The following is a 22686-nucleotide window of genomic DNA, read 5'->3' on the forward strand; positions in this document are numbered from 1 at the left end:
CACATTGCTCCAGAAGGCTTGGACTTTTTTTTTTCCCGGTACACCTCTAAGTGAGGTTATATTGATGCAATTTCTTTCTGATTGTAGATGCATGCACCAACTGTTGCCTGCAGATACCACAAACAAATTTTGGGTTTTCTCGAGATTTCCTTTAGCATCAAATGAAAAGGTTTTGGACTAAATTTGGTGGGCCAGCCAATCCTGCACAAAGTAATGGTCATATAAAGTGGTTGTAAAGGCTCAAGGTTTTTTACCTACATTCATTCTATGCATGAAGGTAGAAAAACCTTCAGTGTGAAGCTGCTCCCTAATACGTACCTGAACCCCATCTTGATCCAGCGATGTGCACAAGAGTCTCGGCTCTACTGGGTATCTCCCTCCTCGTTGGCTGATGCAGCAGTGGTAGCCATTGGCTCCCAATACTGTCAATCACAGCTAATGAGCCAATGAGGAGAGAGCAGGCAGGCCAGGGCTGAGCCACACTGTGAGTGTGAAAGGACAGACAGAGCAGGGGAGCAAGCCTGATGAGGTGCCCCCTCAGGGCACATGGCAGGAGGGAGGGGCCAGGAGTGGGAGAGGGGCACCTGAGAAAAGGAGAATCCGGGCTGCTTTGTGCAAAACCACTGCACAGAACAGGTAAGTATAACATGTTTGTTATTTTTTTTTTAATCTGCCTTTAATCTCACTTTAAACATCCACAACCTTCTTCCTGAAGGCCTTAGAGAACTTTATTGATCATGGCATGATGACACCACACACGTCAATATTAAAGACAACACCAGACCCTAGGCATCTGAGGTTTAAATAAGAGAGGTTCCTCCTGCTCACTCCCTATGGAGGTTCTGATTATTGGCACTTAATTTGAAACACAAAAATTCTAATTTAATTATTTGATTTGATGTAGTGTTAAATGTAGGGGGATACCTACTTTTCTTTGTCACAAGTCTGCATTTTTGTCCATTCAGATTGTTAGAATGAAAAAATCATATAAATTTTATGTGTAATTCTATCAATTATATCACCTCTATTTTTAGGCATGGTTTGAAAAATGATCTGTTTGCTTGATCAAATATGTTTTTTAAAAAAGTCAATTTCCATGGGCTGTACCTACTTTTTCACATGACTTTAGCAAATAATCAGACTTGAGTAAAATGAGGTTAATTTTGCAGAAAGATAAATTCTTATTAAGCACTGTGCACCGGCCGTACGCATGTATGCGGCTTCTCTACGGGTGAGCCTTAGCGCTGAGTGGCCACGTGTATGTGGCACTGTATAAACAACTTATCATGCTGAGAGCATGCTCCTGCACACTCCCAGCATGGTAGTCAGCGGGGATCAGTAAGCTCCCTATGCATACTTGACATCCGGAGCTTTCTGATCACGTGACCACTGCGACAGCCAACCACAGCACTCACATGACCCGAATGCCTGCCTCCACCTCCCGGTATCTAGAATCTCTTAAAGGGCCGGGAGGCATATTCGCGAGGGGGTTAATTAAAGCTTTATTTTTTCCTGGCACACATCTGACGTTATGTTGATGCCATTTTATTTCTATTACATGCACCTCCGGGTGGTTTATGCTATAATGTGGCAGTATGCACCCCATATTAATACATTATGCGAGACTTACCCTCCACCACTGCGCTGTCACCAGTCCCCCAAGTCCCAGGCGCTTCCATCTTCATCCTTCCAGGTTCTGTCTGCTAAGTTGCTGGAATGGCTGGGCCGCGATGGCATCACTACCGTGCATGCACCAAGGCACATATCAGGTTTATGCCGAGCTGCACATGCATGGCTCAGTGTACATGACAGCTGACAGGCAGGAGGAACATTTAGGAATGAAAAGACTGATAAGGTCATAAAAACCCTGCGTGTTAGCAATTAAAAAAAAATACTTTAATGCCACTTTAAAATTGTTTACTGTAGCTTGCTCTTTGTATTATTGAGTTTGCCAGAGGGTGATTTACTAAAACTGGAGCACTCAGAATCTGGTGCAGCTGTGCATGGTAGCCAATCAGCTTCTAACTTCAGCTTGTTCAGTTAGGCTTTGACAAAAAAAAACTGGAAGCTGATTGGTTTCCATTCAAAGCTGCACCAGATTTTGCACCATGCAGCTTTAATAAATAACCCTTAATGTATTTGTGTTTTGTTCAATTCCCTTTAAATTATATGTATATACAAAACTTTTTTTTTTCAAACAATATGAATACGATTTGTGATTTTGCACTAATTCTGAGACATCCGCAAAGCAATTTATTTGATAAACAGACCCCCTTGTCTACAGGTGGGGAGTCAAGTCACAGCCTCTGGTGTGTAGCAGTTACTGAAGACTCGTTCTCTGAGTAACCTATTGACAGGGCGAACATACACTGGAATGTGACCTTCAGACACTAAGTTCTGCATTATGGTGATTTCCATACCTGTGAACACTGGGTCTGTTAGCCGCAGAGTGCTCCCCAGTTTTAGAGCAGTGGTACAGCCTTGAGGGCCAGTTCACACCACAAAAACACATTCTGGATGCATTCTGGATACATTTTCACTCACGTTCACACCACACGCAGTTCCAGTGCAGTTTTGATGCAGTTTGCTATGTTCCAATACTGTTCTGTGCTGAAAAAATGCAACATGTTGTACTTTTTTTTCTACACCGGAAACTGACTGGAACTGACTGTGCTGGTGTGAACTAGGGTCATTGGAATACATGGAAAACACTGTGCATGCATTTTTGATGCAGAAAAAATTGCTCTGGACTGCATATAGTGTGAACCTGCCCTTAGGGCCAGTTCACATTACAAAAATGCACTCCGGATGCATTCCGGATACGTTTATGCTTACAGTTCACACCACACGCAGTTTTGATGCAGTTTGCTATGTTCCAGTATGGTTCTGTGCAGAAAAAATGCAGCATGTTCTACTTTTCTTTCTGCACTGGAAACTGACTGGAACTGACTGTGCTGGTGTGAACTAGGGCCATTGGAATACATGGAAAACACTACATGCATTTTTGATGCAGAAAAAAGTGCAGTGAACTGCATCTAGTGTGAACTAGCCCTTAAGGTGGTTTCTAGTATCTCCCTCTGACACAGATATTTTGGTATGTTGTTTCTGTGTTATAAGCTCTGCAATTATGTGGCTTTCCAGACCTATGTGTACTGTGTCAGTCGAAGTGTGTTTTTCATTTTTAAAGTAGCAAAGCAGATAGCAGGTAGCGCATTTTGGCTAAGTGATTGGAAGGTTAAAGATACATTCAAAAAATCCATTTTCATTTGAAGGCGTGAGTCTTTTTACTCAATTTCTTGACATTGGTATGCCCATGCTTGCTGCCATTATGGAGGTCTTTTGATGAGACATAAGTCCCTAATGCCTCGTACACACGATAAGAAAATCATACAATTTCACGGAACCACTGATCGAACGATTTTCTCTTCATTAATGAGCAGGATGTTTTAACCGATAACGATATTGTGAACAAAAAAAATCCGGTTAAACAACAGTGAAAAATGTTGTTGTTTCATATACGAACAACCGATTTTCTATGCAGTAGTATGACGGTCGTACGAAAAAAATCTATCAAGCGCTATCACGCATGAGCAGAAACAGAAGATGACCCGGATGTTTATGTCCAAGGAATCTTCATAAACATGAAAGAAAAATCCAAATGTTAAAAGTAGATTGGCCTAATGAGATAATGAAACCAGAAATATGAATATTATATTTTTATGTATCACTGTTTATGTATATAGATAATGTAATAAACTATATTATACTCATTGCTGTTAATTGTTGTGTATATCGCTCGTTCTGGCCAGAAGGGCGTGGCTACAAGGTCACATGCACACTGCATCACTCCCACTTTTACGGAAGATGTCAACACTACGTATTGCCCGACTAATTATTTTTTTAGATTGGTTAATGTGAGCCACGATTTTGACCACGAACGAATGCCTCTCGGTCGTTGGATGACCAATCGTTCGATTTTCTAATCGTGGATTCCCACCTTTAGTCCTCATCTACACTTACTGGCCACGTTATTAGGTACGCCTGTTCAATTACTCGGTAACATAGATTGCTAATCAGCCAGTCACATGGCAGCAACTCAATGCATTTAGGCATCTAGACTTGGTGAAGATGACTTGCTGAAGTTCAAACTGAGCATCAAAATGGGGAAGAAAGGGGACTTAAGTGACTTTGACTGTGACGTGATTGTTAATGCCAGACAGGCTGGTCTGAGTATTTCAAAAACTGCTGATCTACTGGAATTTTCAAGCACAACCATCTCTAGGGTTTACAGAGAATGATCAGAAAAAGAGAAAATAACCAGTGAGCGGCAGTTGCCTGGGCAAAAATACATTGATGTCAGAGGAGAATGGGCAGACTGGTTCAAGATGATAGAAAAGCAACAGTAACTCAAATACCCACTTGTTATAGCCACAGTATGCAGAATACCATCTCTGAATGCACAACACATCAAATCTTGAAGCAGATGGGCTACAGCAGCAGAAGACCACACCAGGTGCCACTCCTGTCAACTAAGAACAGAAAACAGAAGCTACAATTCGCACAGGCTCACCAAAATCAGACAATAGAATATCGATTCCAGGGACCTATTTAATATCGATTAGGCTGTGATCATAAACCAGAGAGATAATTAAACTTTATAAAAACAATTGAGATTCGCAAATCATTGTAATCTTTTGTAGGATTTTATTAGGGATTGTCAGAATAATAACATACAAAACAATCTGGATGTTGATATAGAAATGTGAATTTTACTTCATACAAATATCATAAGGCTCCAATGACAGGTAGAATCTCTTCTCATTTACAACAAAAAATTATACATTGATTTGAAATGAAGTTCCCAGAGCTGTATTTTTAAATAAGACATATCACAAAAAATACAGACATAAATACAAATCACTGTTCCAACATTGTCTTTAAAAGCCCACTAAACAGAATTCTCAACTATACATACATAATAGACTGAACAAGGCTGGTCACAAGAAAACCATGTACTCAGTGTGATTCCAGTTCCCTATCCCTGTGCTGTCATCAAACAGGCCCAAATAGATACTAGTCTGTCTTAGTCTCTCCCAGCTGTCAAATGTCAGTTTTCAAAACACCATTGAAATAGCTTCCTCATTAGTCATTTGTTTCATTTTTTATTTTCTTTTAAATATACTGATTCTTACAGGAAGAGTCAAATGCTATTTTAAAGCCTGAAAAATGTACGTTTTAAATAAATCAAAGAATCTAAGCTTATTTTGAGATCGCTGAAACTGTATCAATGGCTGCAGCTTAAAAGTCCTTCTTAGAACACCTGTCTGCTAAATGCTATTACCTTTATTATTCTGAAAATTCTGCCCACCTGTCATTCCCATGTCCAATCAGCAATACAGAAAGTCAGTTGTCAAAAAACGATTAGATTTGTAAACATCTGTCAAATGTGAATATTTTTATTGACATATTATCGATCGATAACAACAAAAATCTTTCTTTTCGTTGCTTGTTGATTGAACTTCCAGGGTTACATTTTAACAGGCACATATGTCATAGATTTTTAGAAACTGTTTCCAGTCTATTCCACTACCTATGTTTAAAAAAAACTCTCGATTAGGCTCAAAAAAACCGACATGGCGGTTGTTTTGCCATAAATACTTTCATATGAATAAGTGATATTAGTCCACTGTTTCGAAAGTCGAACGATCAAGCGTATTGAACACGTTTTTAAATGATTTTTGCCCAGCTTAACTCTCTTTGGACAGGGGAATGGTGGATTGGTGGGGTTTAGCTCTCTAGTCACTAAAGTCAAGCCCTTAGTAGCACTAGTAAGTAAACGTTAAGTTCCCGTTGGCACTTTTCCGTATAAAAATAACTAGATTCGAAACAGTCAAACTTTAAAGGTGCCCAACACAACATTCATCAAATCAATTTTTACTCGATCTTCATAAAACAATGTGAATCTTTTAAGTGGTTTGCATTATTTGTGTGGCCAAAATCATGTTGGAATTGCACCAAAGCAGTACAGGAACCTTTTCTAAATTGTGCCGTGCTGAGCTGCATTGATGTGAATGGGAAAACAATGTGATTTCCATTGTCATGCAATTCTGTGTGACTTGCACTAGTGTGAATGCAGTCTTGATGTATTTATCCACAAAATGATTGTTTTATGAAAACAAAACAAAAATTGATTTTATGAATTTTCATGTTGGGTACTTATAAAGTCTGTATAAAAAAAATCCTTATGCATGCCATAGACTAACAAAAAATCGGCCGATATTCACACCGTTAGTGGGGCAATGCTGTCGGCCATTTTTCGTGGATCTTCTCGTTTCTTTTTATCGGTCACGCTGGAAAATCCACGAAAAACTGCACTTTTTCATAAGCGTTGGTGGCAGCAACCATGGCAGCAACAACTGATTTTTCGTTTATCGGCTGACAATTCGGCCAATAAATGGCCCGTCTATGGCCAGCCTTACAGTGCTGTGTGCAATAAAGCCCCTTTCAGATGGGACGGACTCCGTCAAGTGGATCCACCTGCTCAGTTTGGGATGTCTCCACTGATCTCTGCTGAGCAGGTGGATGACAGGTCTGTGTCAGAGCAGACACAGCCACAGCCACAGCCCGTTGTGCTCTATGGGGTGGTCAGATGGAAATGGACAGCCTAGCCTGTTTGCAGCCGACTGTCACTAAATCCAATCCACCAGATGGATGGGGAACAGATCCCCGTCTATCTGTTTTCAGCATACAGTATCAGATTGGATGCCGGGGGGTGTCAGCGGACACATGTCCACTGATACCCGCTACTCCATAGAGAGCTATGGATTGTTTGATCGGGTTGCCTGCAAAACTGACAGCCGGACTGATCGGACCATTAGTGTGAAAGGGGCCTAATAGTGCAATTAGTAAATCTATAACAATAAAGAACACCAGGATCAAGTGTGTATAAGCGCTTTGTTTATAGCTGCTTTTTGTGTATATGTGTATTTATCCTAGCGCAGGTGGATAATATTCTGGTATTTACCTTTAAAATCTGACTCTCGGTTTCAAATCTAGTTATGAATATACTGCTTGAGTACCAGTCCAGCTTGTAGAGCTATTTAATGTGTATATAAATATATCACTTGGAAAAATTTTAAATCAAGGTAGCAGTGTGAAGGGTACAGCCTCCACTTACTAAAAACTAAACAATGGAAAAAAGCCATGCACCTACAGTCAGCACCCTACACCTCCTAAACAATTCCAGCATGTAATTGTTTAATTCAAAACAGTTAAGATCAAATATGTACATTCACTTTCAGAGTGTATGTTTGCCATTTTATGCTGGGATTGTTTAGCAGGTGTAAGGTGCTGATTGCTACATGCATTACCCATATAATATGGACTGGAAGTGGTAAGATGCATTCTATGGATTCTATACTGACAGTCATGCTTTCACAAAGGTTTAAGAAACCTTTGAAGTTGAAGGTGCCTTGAAACATCACAAAAGGTCTTGCCAAAAGCACAAGCAGGTACACTCACAAAATGTGAATACATATGTTTGCACCATAATCTTTAGCTACAATGAACATTCAGCTGCTGACTACACATAATCCAGTTAAATCATTAAAAGAGAAGTATGAGCTTTAAAAAACTATGAGCTTTAAAAAACACATTTATATTCACCTAGGTGGATGCAAAATCAATCTGATGCTGCATCTGTCCCCCTGCTGGCTCAGCATTAAGAACTGAGCGATCAAACAGCATTGATCATTCAATTCCCCCTCCGCTTTGAGCAGAGAGCCATGGCTGTCAGTCTCCTGCTCTCTGCTCTGCCCCTCTATTTGCTCATTAGAATGCTGGCTCAGGCTCTCGGCAGATTGCTGAGAGGCTGAGCCAGGTGCTGCTCCAGGTTTCTGGGTGGGTCTTGACCGTAAGGTCGGGATCTTTTCAGAGCGTGAGCTGGCTCCGTGATGTCAGCCGGCTGTTGGCTGGAAATTGCTCACAAGAGTACAGAATTTACTGCACTCCAAAAAATCTTTGGCTATACTTCTCTGTTAAAGAACATAGGTAGCTTTGGTCCCTTTCATGTTGGTCTTGAATTACAGAATTTAGTATACCTGCGACAGAAGTACACATGGAGATTCCTCTACTAACCTGATAGCATTTGCTTGTAAAAATAATTCACATTTTCACAACTGCCACATGTTTCTGCAGCTAAATCCCTTTTTCCAATATCTAGTAACTGAAAGACACAAGATTGAGCTCATCAACCAAGTGCTACAACACATAGGGGGAGATTTACTAAAACTGGAACACTCAGAATCTGGTGCAGATGTGCATGGCAGCCAATCAGCTTCTAACTTCAGCTTGTTCAATTAAGCTTTGGCAATAAAGCCTGATGGTTGGTTTCTGTGCAGAGCTGCACCAGATTTTGTACTCTCCAGCTTTAGTAAATAACCCCCACAGTGTCATTTGTTTCATCTTGATAGCTGGGAGAAACTTGATAAAGTGCCCACATATCTATAAAGTCACTCATACCACACTATTCTAAACTTTACCTATTGTCTTTTGTGTCACTTACATTGAAATCATCCACCTTCTTTAATGATGATTTTACACCTGCTTTAACCTGCTGTGATTTTTATTTTTCATGTGTCCTATTTAATAACATGTTACACATATAAAGTACATTGCATGTACACAGCAAGAATGTTTTAAAGGAAATGATGCATTTAAATATCCTGCTCAGCAATATAGGTTGTTAGAACCCTATCTATTGAAGCGTGTAAATATTTTGATATAAGCATAATATATAATACAAGAAATACATTTGTTTTCTTTTTGTTTAAGAGGATGATTTATAAATGTAGGTACATGTTATGCTAAGCCATCATCATGTATTTATTTGATACTTTCTATCAAGTTAAGGTAAAATTTAAAAGTTACTCACATCCTCCTAAAGAGGAGCTACATGCTAAAGCACCATAGAGATTGGTGAAGTTGGTAGAGGTAAGTATAGTTTGATATTTGCACTTATGTTAGTGCCCTCAATTCTGTGCTGTTTTTTCATAGTGCCAATCGTTCATATTTCCAGGACCCGTAGCCTATCTTTTGATATTCTACTTTTCTGTCTGCTGGCCCCTAAAGGCCTGTGCAGGAAACCTAAAACTCAGAGGGGTTGGAAGAATGCACTACTGAGATCACTCATAATAATCAGATGAGACAATCATGGGCATAAGCAAGTGCCATTTACACTACATTTACCATCCCAACCAATCCCACTTAATAGGTTATTGTGAAATTTCAATTTAGAGGACTGGCTTGCATACATTTTTAAATCCCCCCTAATGTGCAAAAAAAAATCAAATAAAACAAAACAACTGATTTAATTAAAACTGGTCATTTCTTTAATTCTTTTTTTTCCCAAATTACTTTATAAAGTACTGCATATTAGCATCTGTGAATAAGTCGTAGTCAGTAGATTACATATTAATAAAACTAGACTGGCAGGTTATTTAAATAACAGATTTATATGTCACTGAATGTGTGTTACCAAAAAAACCCCATAAAATAGCTATGCTATAGCTCTGATTTATACTGATGAAACCAAATGCACACGTAAACAATATGCGATTTTACAAAACGATGACATATATCTCTTGATGAAAGGAAAATACTTAGCTACATCAGCAAGAGGATTCCACATCATGCTGGCAGACTGAGGTCACCAACAGTGGATACCTACAGCAACTGTTCCATAATTTACAATATTGAACTACATACAAGTCACCAAAAATGTAAAGGTATAGTCACAATAAAATCTAAGGCTGATCTATAAGCTAAGCCCTTCAAAGGAAACTAAGAGGGCCTTAATTATTAATGCATCTCCTCAACTTACAATTGTCTTTATTGCCACATGGCCAGTAACCAGAGTAAACTTACATTGGAAAGTAACAGTTGTAGAGCAAATATATGAATCTGATTGGTGGCTATGAGACAATGCAGACAGGTCTTATTTGAGACATGTTGATAAATAAGGCCAGATATATGCTGGAGAAAGAAGTCTTTGAGTAGATGATTTAATAAAGGTGTGACTTTTCTTCAGCGTGTTGGATGTGTTTGACTCTATCCTGTTCAGCTACATACAGGAAATTGTATGTTCTCTCAACCAACCAATTGACTAACATTTACACTTTTAATAAATCACTCTACTATACTAGAATATCAAGTGCTTGTGTAAAAAATGTGTGCAATTTTGTTTTTTTCTCATGATGATGCATATTCTTACATGTGTCAAGAACAAAAATTACCATATACATAAACATGAACGTGCCCAAAGAAGAATGAATAAATAAGAGTTTTAGAATCAATTACAAAAAGCACCTTCTATGTTTAATGAAAGTTTTCATTCCTAGAAAATGTTGCGTGTTAGGAGATGGTGGGGTTTACAAAATCAGTAATGACAACACCACTTTCTTATTCCTCCCATTCAGTTGCAAATGTCCTTTTCTTGTATGAATTTATTTAGGTTTGAACATAAAGTAAATTGTAGATAAATTAAAACTGTACTTAGTAACTTCACATTTTGGCGGAAATGACCATATTCAACCATGGTCAAACTATGGGTGGAGAGCTTCTTACATTTTCATGGGAATTAGTTTGATTTCAACATTAAAAATGTCATGAATAAAGCACGTTAACTGCCATCACCTACCAGTTTCTCTTTGTTATGTTGCTGTTCATCCCTTGGAGAAGGATTAGCGCTGTGACTCGAACCGTCAGCAGTGTACCCTTTTGTCGCTCTCATTGCGTGGATAACTCTAATACCCACATTTCATAGTTGCTAGTGATGGACTTTATATCATCTAATCAAATGTTTGAGTTATTTACTTTCTGTTGGCATAATACTAGACCTCAAAAACAAAAATCCACCAAAGGGTCACAACTATGGCAGGTCAGAAATGTGACTGCATGTCACTGAAGTGCTACAATGTTCAACTATCATTTTGCTTAACTATATACATTTACTAGTAACAATATTGAAAGGAGCACTAGCATGTAAACATTGAACATGCCTATTGTTAACTCTTACCTTCTCCTATGATATTCTCCTAGGATAATAATTTACATAATATACTTTTAAAGGCCAAAGTTAATATTTGACAAGTACACCAGCTTCTAAAATATCTTAGGAACTTGCTGAAAGCTCTTGCTATCCAGGTTCCCAGCTATGCCCACCATCATGCAACTGTTCTGGAGCTGATTTACTAAAAAAGCATAGGGTGTCCACTTAACTTTGAATGTCCAATCATGTGCAGGGGAATAAAAAAAGACAGTAGAAAATTTCTTGCACATAATTGGGCCACTGAAGTTAAATTTGTTTTGTGAACATTCCCTACCCATTTTATAAATCAACCCCTTTAAGGGATTTTACAAAAATATATTCACACTGATTGAAATTTCAAATTTATTTTTGCAATGACAATAAATAAGTCATATGAGAAATGGTAGGTAATTCAATCTACTTAAAGCTAAAATATCAGTTTTGTTTTGTGATGGCCTTTGATAGTATAGGAAGTCATGAGTTTGACCTGTGAGTAACTGTTAAAGTACGGGCCAATGATACCCACTGCAGTTAAGGCAACACTCTACAACAGTCTATCAATGTTAATCAGGGCATACTGATATGTCTTGCATATCATAAACCAAATTTTATAAGAAGATAAAAAAATATGTTTTGTTTTTTTTCCTTAGCACATGGGCTAATACATTTTTTCAGCTTTACCATGATTGTCAAGAGTTATTTCAAATACAATCCACAATTTGAAAATATTTCATATAAAATCCTATACAGTCCTATCTCTGAAATGCCTTCCTAAATAAACACGACATGCCATGATTGATGTCATGGTCATCTTCATACTTTTTCTGTTGCAAACAAATAGTTACTGGTAACTGGGTTTGAGGAAAAGTAAAGTAGACATGCTACTTACATTAAGTGAGTATTCAAACAGTCTACTACTATTGGTTAGAAAAAAGAAAGCGTATTATATATGTGCTCAAAGGGAATGTAACATATGCACTTGGCATGTTTATTAAAGTCATTGCTTCTATGATAATCTGATTCTTTCCATAGTATGGTTTAACATATTGACTTTACAAGAAGCCTTAACATTACCAGTGAACACATACCTTGCAGTTTGACATGATGTATAGGCTGTTGTTTGCTATAGGAAAGAAATACCTGTCACAAATAACAATCAATCAGCTACCAACTATGGTGTCCGTTTATAAACCAGCGGTAATAGATCGCTGCTCAGTTCTCCCGCATTCTCGGAGAACACAGTTCTCCTGTGAATGCAGTTTATGAAGCAGTTCTCCGAACGAAGGGAGAACGATCTCCAAACGCTGGAGAACGGTCTACAAACTCTGGAAAACGGCTGATTTTACTATAATCTCACGAGATTACAGTAAAAGATCAGTTTACTAAGCAGAGGTAAATTATCGCTGCTTAGTTTTCGGTCCCTCCGATTCTCTAGCTCTGGGCTGGAGAATCTGGAGGGAGAACACAGATCTCCAGCGAAGGGCTGAACATATTCTCCTGGGTGTTATAAACTGTGAATGACCAGAGAATAGCTGTGATCCTCTGAATCTCAGCTATTCTGTGTGTCATAAACGGACACCTAAGTGCATTCTAGACTGGAAACAAACATTCTGATTAGTTGCTATGTGCAACACGATTTTTTTTGTTAGGCTGGCACTGCATTATGCACATGTTAGTGACTTGCAGTGCCATATGCTTTAAATGGCATGCAAACATACCAGTGCTGCAGTACATTACTATGCACTGAGTTCCTAAAAAAGGGTTAAGTGCGATTTTGAATGCAAAAGCCAGCACTCATCCACGGACTGTGGAATCTTCTTTATCAAATCACTGTGATCAAACCACCATGGTACAAACAATGTTGACATGTTTAAGCTAGGTACAGCCTTAGCTTATGACTAAGGCTATACCTAGTTGAAACGCGTCAACATTTTTGTAATTTTTCCTTAGCTTAGAGAATGTGGTGAAAATTCACTTTGGAAAAAATACTCAATCTTGTGCAGGAAAAAATATATTTTTGCTTGTACATAACTGGATGATGGAAGTCATCAGAGTGTCATCCCATTAATTAAGCAAAGGGAAAATTCTCTTAAACAGTGAACAGCCTTAAAAAAATAAACTCGCATGTCCCCACAGTCTCTACAAGACTAGAAGCTGCAGTGTATACCCTGAATTCTCTTGTTGCTTTTCTGATACCTGTCAACAGCTTTTCTGTTCCCCAGTATGTAGCGGGTCTCACAAGAAAAATCCTTCTGATCCTTCTGTTACCATACTTCTATGCCACTGCTCATCATATAACGATGTTCACGTGCACAAAGAGGACTTACCTGGACAGTAAAGCCATGCAGAGAGCAAGTAAACTTGCACAGTGCACTAACCATAGCAAACAATTTATTTTCAATAGATCCACATGTCTTAGCTTGCTAACACCTCACACTGTCTCTTTTTCAACTTTTCCCTCCCAAAAAAGGAGAAATATTCGGAAAGGACACCCATAATACAAAGCATAAATTAGTAAGACAAACCCAACAATCTGCAATGAAAAAGGATCAGACACTTTTAAATTGGTTGCTATGTAGATAAACTGACCTCTTTCACTTCTGGCACAACTTTAACTTAATTCAACCTGAGTATATAATAATACACTCAGCGTAACCTATAAATATATATCAATAAATAAGTCATTAATCCACAAATCATTTGTGTTTTGAATGCAATCATCTCAAATACATCAATGTAAACCTTCTGAATGTAATGTGTAAATTATGTTTTGGAAAAATGAGACAAACAAATCCATATTAGGAACAAAAATATACTGACAAATGCTAAAAAATATTTTTCCTTAACATGCTTTTGTGCATTAATCTTTTCGCTCTGTACAATTACATAAGTTAAGAAGACATATTTCTTTACTACAAATTTACCAAAATATTGAAACACATAAAAAGTTAAGAAAATAAAACCAGCAAAAATGTTGCTTGTATAGGCATCGGTTATATTTCTTCCACTGCCAGAGACACCTAGACCACACTTGTGTGATATGTTCCGCTTCTCTATGACATGGAAGGACATGGGGGACATTAATCTGAGGTTTATATCCAAAATGAACCAACCAGAACTGCCAAAGATCAAGGACAAAATACACCATGTCAGCATCTAAGAATATATACATAATAACCCCTCACTATACAGTAAAAAAAGCAAAAAAAAAAACAAAATCAATAATTTTTACAATATACTTTCTTCATTTTGGTAGCAGTTTACATAACCCCTTGAAGAGGAAAAATACCTCTTTGATATGGTGGGGAGAATAAAGATTTGAATATAACCCTCAGATGTTAATATTGCAATAGTTTAAGAGCTCTTGGCGACGTTAAGTGCTGAGCTGATCTTGCATGCCAGCCACTTCCTAAGTGGACAGTAGTACTCGTTGTGGAACTGCTCAAATTCTGGTGTTTGACGGATTTCATGAAGAAAGGAAATGTCAATGTCCGACTCAAGCAAGACGAGAAGAAGAGGAAGAAGCACCAAAAGCAACCCCAACGCCACCAAAACAAGTCGGGAGAAGCTCTTCAGGAAGGCATTCAGCTGCATGTTTCCCATTAGGAAATTGTAGCTTACACTTAGGGCTTTCCTGGCCTCCTTCAGTTCTTCCTCCTCTGCAATCAAAAATGCATGTTCATCTGCATCAAACTCCTCAAATGAATCAACATCGTCTCTGTCGCTCTCTGGTCTGAGGGAGCTGTTAAAAAGCATTTCAATGCCCTCATCAACTGGTGTAGGCAACAAGCTAGCACTTGGGTTATACATCTGCTCTGAGATAGTTAAAGGCTCCTCCTTCAAACTTTCTTCCTCATCGTGCCTAAGATCTGGTATCACTTCCCTATCTCTGGAAGGGGAAATGCCAGCCACAGGAGGGGAACTGACATCATTGTGATGTGAAAGCAGGACACCTAAAAAGAAAGAAAAGAAAAGGCATATTTATTACAATTCAAGAGTATCAATCATGATGGTTTATTCAATAAGATAAATAGCAAAATGCAGTAACCCATAGCAACCAACCAGCGATAATATTTGGTGATCTGGCACAAGTGTATTAAAATCTGATTGGTAGCAGTGGATTACAGCACTTTATGCTCTGTGCTCAGCCTTATAGACCAATGTTTTCATACAGAAATTAAAGAATACAATTTATTTAAAACAGTATTGTTAGCAATGCAGGGCTTATTGTGAGAGGACATATTGAGAGAAATCTTGGCAAATATGTTATTATGTTAGGTTTCTAGTCCTTGCTGTATCATTAAAAGACCTCTCACACATTCATTCTCACCAGAATAACATGTCTGCCTTTTGGGTGTTCTTGTTTATCTCTGGGGTTTCCCACTACGCCTATCGTAGTCTTTTTAATAAAAAATAAACTACAAAATTCTATACTGTAGCTGTGCAGGTCACAAGAGCAGTCTTACCACTAGTCCTCAAGGGATGTATTGGTATAAACTTCAATTTTCCCACACCTACCAAAAAACTGCAACATCCAAAGGGAGTGCTCTGACACTCAGATATTACAATCCTGATTGAACGCAAGCACGAATTTATAGCAATAACCTTCAAATGCACTAATTATTTCACATGCACCTAAAGCATATATTGATGTGCAGGAAATAAAACAGACCAGGGGTGGACTGACAACTCATGGGGCCCCCGGGCAATAGGGGATCATGGGGCCCCTGTGTCCTTGCCCAAACTCTAAAAAACCTATGAAAAAGGTACCAGGGTCATCTCATGGGGCCCCCTACTGACCCCGGGCCGTCGGGCAGTGCCCAAGTCTCCAAATGGTCAGTCTGCCCCTGAAACAGATGTAATACTATTTAATGACAACATTCTAATATTTTGCCAGGTACCAATACTTGATTTGGTTAATGCAACCTAATGATGTCTTTTCATATGTACATATTGAATGGCAATCAAGTCATTTAGCACTAGGGGTAGCCATATCATATTTCTACATCATCCACAATAATTTATAGTCAAATCTTTTTAATATTTGTACACTTTAAGTTGCAACAAGATCCAGTTTGCTGGTTATTAGTTATACCCAAGCGTTTCAGTTTTTATTACACAGTGGAGCTTTGAATCATCATACAGTATTATCTGGGGTACGACTGGTATAGTTTTGTTGAGTTTCAGGGTTGTGTACCTTCTGCAACCATTACTAATGGAGTCTTTAAAAACTCCAGGAAAAATGTTTATTTAAAATGTGCTAGGATACATGTACAGTAGCTAAGCATATTGAGGTGTATACCACTTTCTGGATTGCTGGATTTTCTTTACTATTTACACTTTTATTGATCCTCTGATAGTATAGCTCCAGCTGTACTTCCAAGTACTCTGACAGAAGACCTTCAGGTCCCACACACAGCAGTTGACCTTTCTCTTGTCTGCTTCTCCTCTCTTGTAGTTCAGTCATAGAACACTTTGTATACTGTGAACCCATTTACAGAATACAGATCACTTGTGAATGGATACAGAAGAGGAGTGACAGGCAGTGCAGCTTGTGGAGAGCAGCAAGACTGCTGTTGGGGAGCCGGAAGTATAACAATATTCTATTGGTACTCAATAAAAGAATAAAGGATAAAGAAAACACAGCAATCCAGCAGGTGGCACGCCCCTCTAGACACTTAACTATTTGTAATACAACACATTTGAAATATTTCCCTAGAGTTCTTTTTTAATCTTCCTCTTAGATTTTAATTTATTTTAAATAATGGAGATTTTAACAGCAATAAGGAGCAAAGCAAGAAACTACTGGAGGGAGACTTTATATTTGGAACCCCCACTTATTCAGCAATACATTGTCACGTTCACAAATCATATTGGTTGAGTAAGGTATATTCTGCATCACAGCATGGCTCTAATACAATATGAGCAGAAAAAATATGAGAAAACAACAAGAAATATGAGGCCTTGGTCACCACGCGTCCCGGGTCCCGACCGTTAGTACAAGACCCGTGGAGTCTGTGCTGGGAGCGTGCTGTGCGGCTCACTCTCAGCAAAAACACAGGTACACATATATGGAAAAAGACTCACTTCAGTGAGACCACATATATGTGTACAGTAGGTGCCAGGGGGTTATAAATCAAAATACACAGCAAATGACGGGGAATTCAGATTCACCCCCCAGTCCTGGCACCCTAAGGGTTTGTGCTGGTGCCAGACTGGCACAGGAAAGGCACACTTCTACTTGTAAGATTTTTATGTTCTCCATTGTCAGACACAGATGTGTATTCTAGCCAAAAAGGATAGAGTTGTCAGACTTCACTATTTGTGTTTTTCACAGTTGTGGTACAAAGCAGTAATAAAGCAACAAACAATTGTTTATTATACACAGAGCTCTTTAAGTTAAAATGTTCTTTAATGTTAAATTAGAAACAAACATCCGCAGCAAAAGTCAACATTGCCCTTCAGCTCTACTTAACAATGTACCAACCCAAACCGAACAGGATCATTTCTGCAGGGCAGAAGTAAATTGTTTTATTGGTATGTTTTCTGCAAGGGATGGTGAGGGGCATAATATATATATATATTTATATATATATATATATATATATATATATATATATATATTATTATTATTTTATTTTATTTTTTACGTCTAGTGTACGTCTAAGTAGAAGGAGGGTTAAATGCTTACAGGGTTATATGCCAAAATAAAAAAAAAAATGTCTCATGTACATATTGTGATTAAATTCCTGTATTTGTAAATATGCCGCTTCAGTGCAATGTAAATTTTTCAATCACCAATCTGTTAGCGAAAGAAGAATCAAGATGCCTAGCCCACTGTACATAGGTTAATTTGTGTACAAGAAAAAATAATTGGCTCTCATTTAAAGATTACTGATGCTAATGGCCCTCTGACCCACCATTATTATGTGATGTTTTCTCCCTCACAGTTTTAACACAGGAGTGCGTTGTAATTACTTCTGTAATCAAGAGATTTGATGGATCGCCTCCCCAGGAAATAATGACTCACTTATTGCATCCTGTACTTTTACATAATACAATTTACAACATTAAATAGTACTACATATAATTATTCATCAGTTTTATACTATACAGCACCATTATAGTATATCTACAGAGACATTTATTTTTCTTTATTTGGGTAAAGTATGGATAAAAACACTGTATGATTCAATATTTTTTTATTGGCTCTTTATGACAGTAGTAAAGGAAAGGGGATAAGCATATGTTACAATTTGCTGTATTACAACCATTGAGATAATAATTGTAGCACTGAATAGTGCACATTAGGCATACGTGGTAAAAGAATACGTAATGAATAGAGAGAAACAAATAGTCAATAAATAAAAGGCACATCATGAAGGAACTGCTCTGTCCAATTCGCACTGGACAGAGCTGTTGCTTCATGATGTGCCTTTTATTTATTGACTATTTGTGAGTACAATACCTATTTTTAACATTCAATAAACACACTTTTAAGGTAATGCACTAGGCTGGTGCGCCCCCTGTTTGTTTCTCTCTATTCAGTATATCTGGACTCTCCCGGTCCTTTGAGGGCAGCAAGGCGTGCATATCCCAAGAATTTCGTTATGTGGTCCTAACGACATTCAGTCCATCCCTAAGCATAGGAGTATCTGGGTTTTCCATTTCTACACGTAAAAGAATATGTGTTAGAGAATAGGTGTAGGATAAATTCCTACTGATTGTATAAAATCCTCAGCTACTTTATTTATTTCAGGTACTTATATAGCACTGTCAATTTATGCAGTGCTTTACATATACTGTATATAGTACAGTCACATCAGTCCCTAACCCTCAAGGGGTGTACAATGTAAGGTCCCTAACTTACATTCATACATACACATACTAGGGTCAAATTAGGCAGGATCTAATTAACCTACTAGAATGTCTTTGGAGTGTGGGAGGAAACCAGAGTACCCATAGGAAACCCACGCAGGCACAGGGAGAACATGCAAACTCCAGGCAGGTGGTGCTGTGGTTTGGATTTGAGCCAATGACCCTAGTGCTGCCAGGTGGACGTGCTAACCATCTAGCCCCTGTGTTATGACATACAGCAAGGAACAGTGTGGAAAATCCGGGATGAGAAGGGGAAGGAGAGGTACATACTAGTAGATAGGATGAACAGAGGAAAGAGTACAGCAAATGTAACCAATGCATATACCATTACATTTGTTTCAGCAATGAAGGCAAATTGAAACCAGTGTAGTGTATTTAGAATTAGCTAACTGCTGGGACCATTATGATGGATACAAGCAAAGGTTTGTTCCATAACACTGTAGTGATTTAAGTCTCACAAAGTTCACAAGATGCTGGGGACCAAGCAGTGGATTTCCAGAGTCTGGCAATATTTTCTGTGTAGGGAGCGAGCTCACTGAATTCTCTATACATAGTGACAGAGATGTCATAGGCACCGCTCAGTCTTTAGTCATGATTGGGAGATGGTGGGACAGGCTTCTGATCATTTGACCACTGTGACATCCTATCCGCCCTGCTCCATGGATGTAAAGACCCACTTAAAGAAATGCCAGGGCTGAGTGGGAGGGGGTTATTAAAAATCTGACAGTTCTAGTTCTAATACCTTCTCACCACCTTATCAAAACCTAAAAAAAATGTCCTAAATATCTATCTCTGTTCTCTTCAAATTTTGCTCTCAGAGATCAGTCAATCACTGGATGACAATTCTGTTCTTACTAGGATCTGTCCGTGTGGCAATATGGGTGGGAGAGTACTGAATGCTCACAACTACTATGGAGCCTCCCTGTTTACAATGTGCTTAGAAGGTCTAAAATATTAAAATACAATATTTCTCACAGTGTATCATAGAACCTTATGGTTACCAACCAATGTATTTCTAGGTACAACACAATACCAGTCTTGCCACAATATCAGGTTTTTAATTATATCTATTTCCCCATTCTGGCCTCTGGGAAAAGAAGTGAAAGGAGATCTTCCTTACAAGGACACAACAAAAAAAAAAGTCTATTTTTGCTCTGCTGCGCATATTATTTCCTATCCAGATGATGGGTAACATCATTCAAATAGAGAACTGAGTCTGAAAGTAGACATTACAGAACAAAGAAGAGAAACATATTCACAATGGCTTTTAACTTTCTTTGACATATTTAATGGAGATGTGTAGCACATATTGTACATCAGGGGTCAGCAACCAGTAGATCGCGGCCAGTTGACTAGTAGATCACGGTATAGGCTTACTGACCCACCACTCCAGAGAATCAAACAGAGTGTAATGCAGAGGGACTACTTGTAAAGTTGGAACTATAGTAAGGAGCAAGAGCCGCATAAGCCAATGCCTCCACTGTAGTGCTGGCTCCTGTCCCATGCAGAGTGATACCAACTGCACTCCACCTCTTATCCCAGCTAGTGGTCTCCAGAGTGGTGCCAGCAGCAGGGAAGAAGAGATCTTCAGATCAGTGTGAAGCGATACACTGGGAATAATAGTATAAGGCTGCTTTCACAGTTTCCCCACACACGGTTTCCCCACACCACGGGTGCAGTGCAGTGTACCTGCAGCTTTCCTGCGGGTTGGCTGTGCTTAACCATACACTTCTATTATATCATGCAGTTTGGCACACTCTCTGAAAGTGCACCAAAACTCCAGGCATTTTGGTGCACTTTCAGAAAGGATACAGGATATAATAGAAGTCTATGGCAAAGCGCAGCTAACCCAGGAAAGTTACAGATGTACTGGTGCAGGTAAAGTGCAGCACATTATTGTGAAAGCAGCCTTACAGGGGGCTTGGAACAGGGGTCATTCACCTTTGCAGTTTTGGGTGTAGTAAAACCCCATAGTTAAGACATGTTTTACCACCCCCACCCCAACCACACTCCCTTTAGCTGCAGTGACCAGGGGTGTACACATGCTGCAGCAGGAGTTATGCACCCTGTCATGGTTGGTGGGTGTAGTATCTGCCAAGCATGATCCATTCAAGTGAGTGAGGCCGCTCTCCAAGTGCCCTGAAACCTTGTTCAGTACAGCAAACAAGGGGTTAAAGCAGGCAGCATTGTGTTGCTTTATCACTACCTGTTTAACCCCTTGGACCCCGCAGAAGCATTCAGTTGGGGGGCACTTGCAGAGTGGCCCCATTTACTTGAATGAGTTGTGATTGGCAGGCAGTAGCACCCACCAAAAGCAACAGCGGACTTAATTCCTGCTGCGGCATCTGTACACCTTTGGCTGCTGCCACAGCAGCTAAAGGGGGTAGGGATTGGGGGCAGTAAAACCATGGCTCAACCTCAGGGCTTTACCACCCCAAACTTTACGTGTAAATGAGCCCTAAGGGTGCTGCTGCCGAATGCAACTAAGGGCTTATTCATAAGTGCAGCAGGCACTGCTGTTTTCTGAAAAGCGATTCGAGTTTGTTTAAAAGTGGTTGAGTCTAGGTTCACACCTAAGTATTTTCTGCAGCGTTTTGCGGAAAAGCACAGTACTCCATTTAACATGATTTCTTATGGGACATGTTCACATCTCCCGGTGTGTTTTTTGGAAAGGGTCATGGACTATTTTAAACGCAAAACGTCGCGTTTTTGGTTCTATAGACTTCAATGGAGATGCTGCAGAAAAGTATGTAGTGCATTTTTGCTGCGTTTTTTACTCATTTTTGCTGCGTTTTGCATTTTAATATGCCTAGCAACAAGGAAAGAAAAAACACAAAACGCATCAAAATGCGTTAAAAATTTGGCAAAAACGTATGTGCAAAAATGCAAAACGCACCGCAAAAAGCACTGCAGAAACTGATCAAACCCAAACTGCATAGGTGTGAACCCAGGGTAAGAGGTGATATGCTGCTTCCTCACCACCTAATTTAAACCCATGATTGCGGTGCAATGCACTCGATTTCAACAAGGTAGTATGGCAATTAGATATTTAAATTAGGTGAGAGGAGGAGACACTGGGTCTGATGATCTTTGACTTCTATGTTGTTCAGGTAGATTGTTCAGGTAGATCTCCACCTCTTTAAGGTTGCCTACTATTTCTGATAGTTATAACATATTTTGAAATGTTGCACTAGCAAAACTGTGCCTGTTAGGATACAGGATGTATTGTGGGTGTTTAACCATTTGCCTCCCGCCCTATGGCCGAATGGCGGGCGGCAAATGTCATCAGCGTTTCGGGTGACCAATCACAGCAGGTCACATGACAGTTGTATACAATGGATGGCTTCATTCATGCCATCCATTGTATACTAGTATCTAGCTGTGAATGGTCACAGCTAATCACATGCACATGTCATGTGATTAGCTGTGGCCAAATCACAGCTAAGCACAAAAAAACAAACAAACCCTGAATGAATCGATGTCATTCAGGAAGTAATTCTTTGCTATAAGCAAATTGTGTAAAAAAAAAAAAAATACTGATCACTTCCCCAAAGTAGTACAATGTCACTATGGTAACATTGTACTACTTTGGTCATAGTGAAATATGAAAAAAAAATCTTAAAAAAAAATTAATAAAAAATAATAAAAAAAAATATATATATATTTTTTTTTTTTATACTGTCACCAGTCAGTGTCCCTGATCACCGCCATGCCAGTTATAT

General features: G+C 38.9%; 1 protein-coding gene across 2 annotated transcripts in view; it reads right to left on the reverse strand.

The window, feature by feature from the left end:
- Positions 1–4684: 4684 nt before the first annotated feature.
- Positions 4685–22686, reverse strand: part of FRMD3 (FERM domain containing 3) — a 347328-nt gene continuing 329326 nt past the window's right edge. For both annotated transcript variants that reach the window (XM_089679010.1, XM_089679011.1), the window contains exon 14: positions 4685–15039. In XM_089679010.1, the coding sequence (XP_089535136.1) occupies positions 14441–15039 (599 nt within the window). In that variant the 3' untranslated portion in view covers positions 4685–14440. The remainder of the gene's footprint in view (positions 15040–22686) is intronic.

This window comes from Staurois parvus, unplaced genomic scaffold (genome assembly GCF_062004578.1).
Source record: "Staurois parvus isolate SC_StPar_1 unplaced genomic scaffold, SC_StPar_1.0 ptg000215l, whole genome shotgun sequence".
NCBI lineage: Eukaryota > Metazoa > Chordata > Amphibia > Anura > Ranidae > Staurois > Staurois parvus.